The sequence below is a fragment of the Manis pentadactyla genome, chromosome 3 (assembly GCF_030020395.1).
Source record: "Manis pentadactyla isolate mManPen7 chromosome 3, mManPen7.hap1, whole genome shotgun sequence".
NCBI classification, from domain to species: domain Eukaryota; kingdom Metazoa; phylum Chordata; class Mammalia; order Pholidota; family Manidae; genus Manis; species Manis pentadactyla.
In genome coordinates this window covers 35,893,729-35,895,523 of record NC_080021.1, presented here as the reverse complement: position 1 = coordinate 35,895,523, position 1,795 = coordinate 35,893,729, and the positions used below count along the sequence as shown (strand labels likewise).

The following is a 1,795-nucleotide window of genomic DNA, read 5'->3' as shown; positions in this document are numbered from 1 at the left end:
GCTGACGCGATGACAACTGCAGAAGGTGGCCCCCCTGCAAGCCTTCCCCGCGATTCTCACCCCCGCAACCGTCCGCCGCGCCCCCCAGCACCCCACCCGACTGAGGCCAGGGCCCTAGTTTGCATCCGGACTGGCTTTGGCTGCAGCCAATCCTCCTTTCGCTGATGGAATAGTCTCCCCTCCCCACAGCCCCGGCGCGCCCCTCCCTCCCGCGCCTCGCCACCTCCCGAGGCAGAGCGAGAGCTGCGCGGCCCGGAGCGGCGGCGGCGGCGGCGGCGGCGCTCGGAAATCAGCCGTGCAAGCCCGGGAGAGGGGCGAGCGAGCGCGCTCCTCCTCCCGCGCCTTCCGCCCCTCTCGCCCCCTTGCCCCTCTGCTCGCTCTCCCTTCCCTCCCTCCTCCTCTGCCTTCTTTCCGTGCCCCTCCCTTCCCTCTCCCCAGGTCCGTTCGTTAGTAAATTCCTGCCCCCCCATCGCTCTCCCGCTCTCCCCCCTCCCCTCCCCACTGTCACACTCTCTCTGCCCCCTCTTCTCATTTGCCTGCTCATCTCCAAACGTGGGTCCGCGGCTCCCGGAGGAGCCCCGCTCCCGGATCCCGCGCGCCCGGGGCACCTGGAGTCCGGCCCGCGGCGGCCCGAGCCTGGCCAGCGGAGGCGGCGGGAGCCGAGGGAGCGGCAGCCCCGACTGCGGGCACCGCGGGAGCCCCAGTGGCAGCGGCCGCCGCCGAGATGTCCCGGCGAAAGCAAAGCAAACCCCGGCAGATCAAACGTAAGTTTGCACGCCGGGCTGGGAGTTGGTGGATTATTTCTGGGGCGGGGGGCGCGCGGAGAAATCCGCTGCGGGCGCCCGGGATTTGTCAAACTTTGCCTGCGCAGCTGGAGGGACCCGTCAGCCGCGGACAGGACGGACAGGCAGCGCGGGCGCCGCAGGAGGAGGCTGCGACGAGCCGCCCACTCTTGCTCGGCTCAGCCTTCGCGCCAGGGTTTCTTTTTGATTTCGACCCCTGCGCGCAGTTGGTCACAGCTGCTCCAGCGTCGAGCCTGACTGGGCAGCCCCACTCAATTAGGAGATTACTATTATTGTGGTTGTCGTCGTTGTTGTTGAGATTGACGTGGTGCTTCTCTCGGGACACTTTTAGCCCGGGTTGAGAACTTAGTTCTCCAAAAAGCCGGGCGAGACCTCGGGGCGAGGGAGGCAGCGTCCCCAGGAGGTGGAAAATCAGTGTCTAGGTCCGGATCCTGGGCGGTGCCAGAGCCGCGCCAAACCCGAAGCGAAACAAAAAGTAGGTGTAAAAGTTTGCGCCTCTGCGGCGGGCGGCCGTGCGCCTCCGGCCCGCGGGCTCGGGGCGGGCGGCGGCAGGTCTTGCCTGGGGGCTGCGGGTCGCCGGGTTCGCGTCGCCCGGACCCTCCGCCACGCCGGGGTCCGGCGAACCTAGGGCCCTGGAGGCGCGCGGAGCCCCTGCTGGGAGGGGCCGCCTCACTTCGCACCGCGGAAGCTGTGAGTTCAAGGCTCCCTGTACGCAGCCGAGAGCGCCACCCCGGGCCCCCGGGCCCCCGAGTCCCTCAGCCCCCGCGGGCTTCGGTGGCTCGAGAAGCACGCAGCGGGGCGAGAGGCACCTGCCCGAAGCACACACTCCCTGAGCTCAACTCAGTCAACTTTTCTTGTCTTGGGGGGAAATTCCTCCAGTGGTGTTTTGTCACCCTGCGACGTGTCTTCAACGCTTTGGCCGAAAAGGAGAAACAGCGTTATTAGTGTGCTTTCTGCCAGGGTTGTGGTGTGTCCATTTTCTTTATATTGTT

The 1,795-nt window shown here is 67.3% G+C and overlaps 1 protein-coding gene across 3 annotated transcripts in view; it reads left to right on the top strand.

Annotated features, from left to right (window-relative positions):
- The first annotated feature begins 232 nt into the window (after positions 1-232).
- ZFPM2 (zinc finger protein, FOG family member 2) overlaps positions 233-1,795 on the top strand; it is a 462,487-nt gene continuing 460,924 nt past the window's right edge. The window contains exon 1 of one of the 3 annotated variants that reach the window (XM_036876344.2): positions 233-764. In XM_036876344.2, the coding sequence (XP_036732239.1) occupies positions 725-764 (40 nt within the window). In that variant the 5' untranslated portion in view covers positions 233-724. Of the gene's footprint in view, positions 765-815; positions 1,279-1,795 lie in introns of those variants that run through there. The other 2 variants (XM_036876341.2, XM_036876342.2) reach the window with 2 other exon arrangements.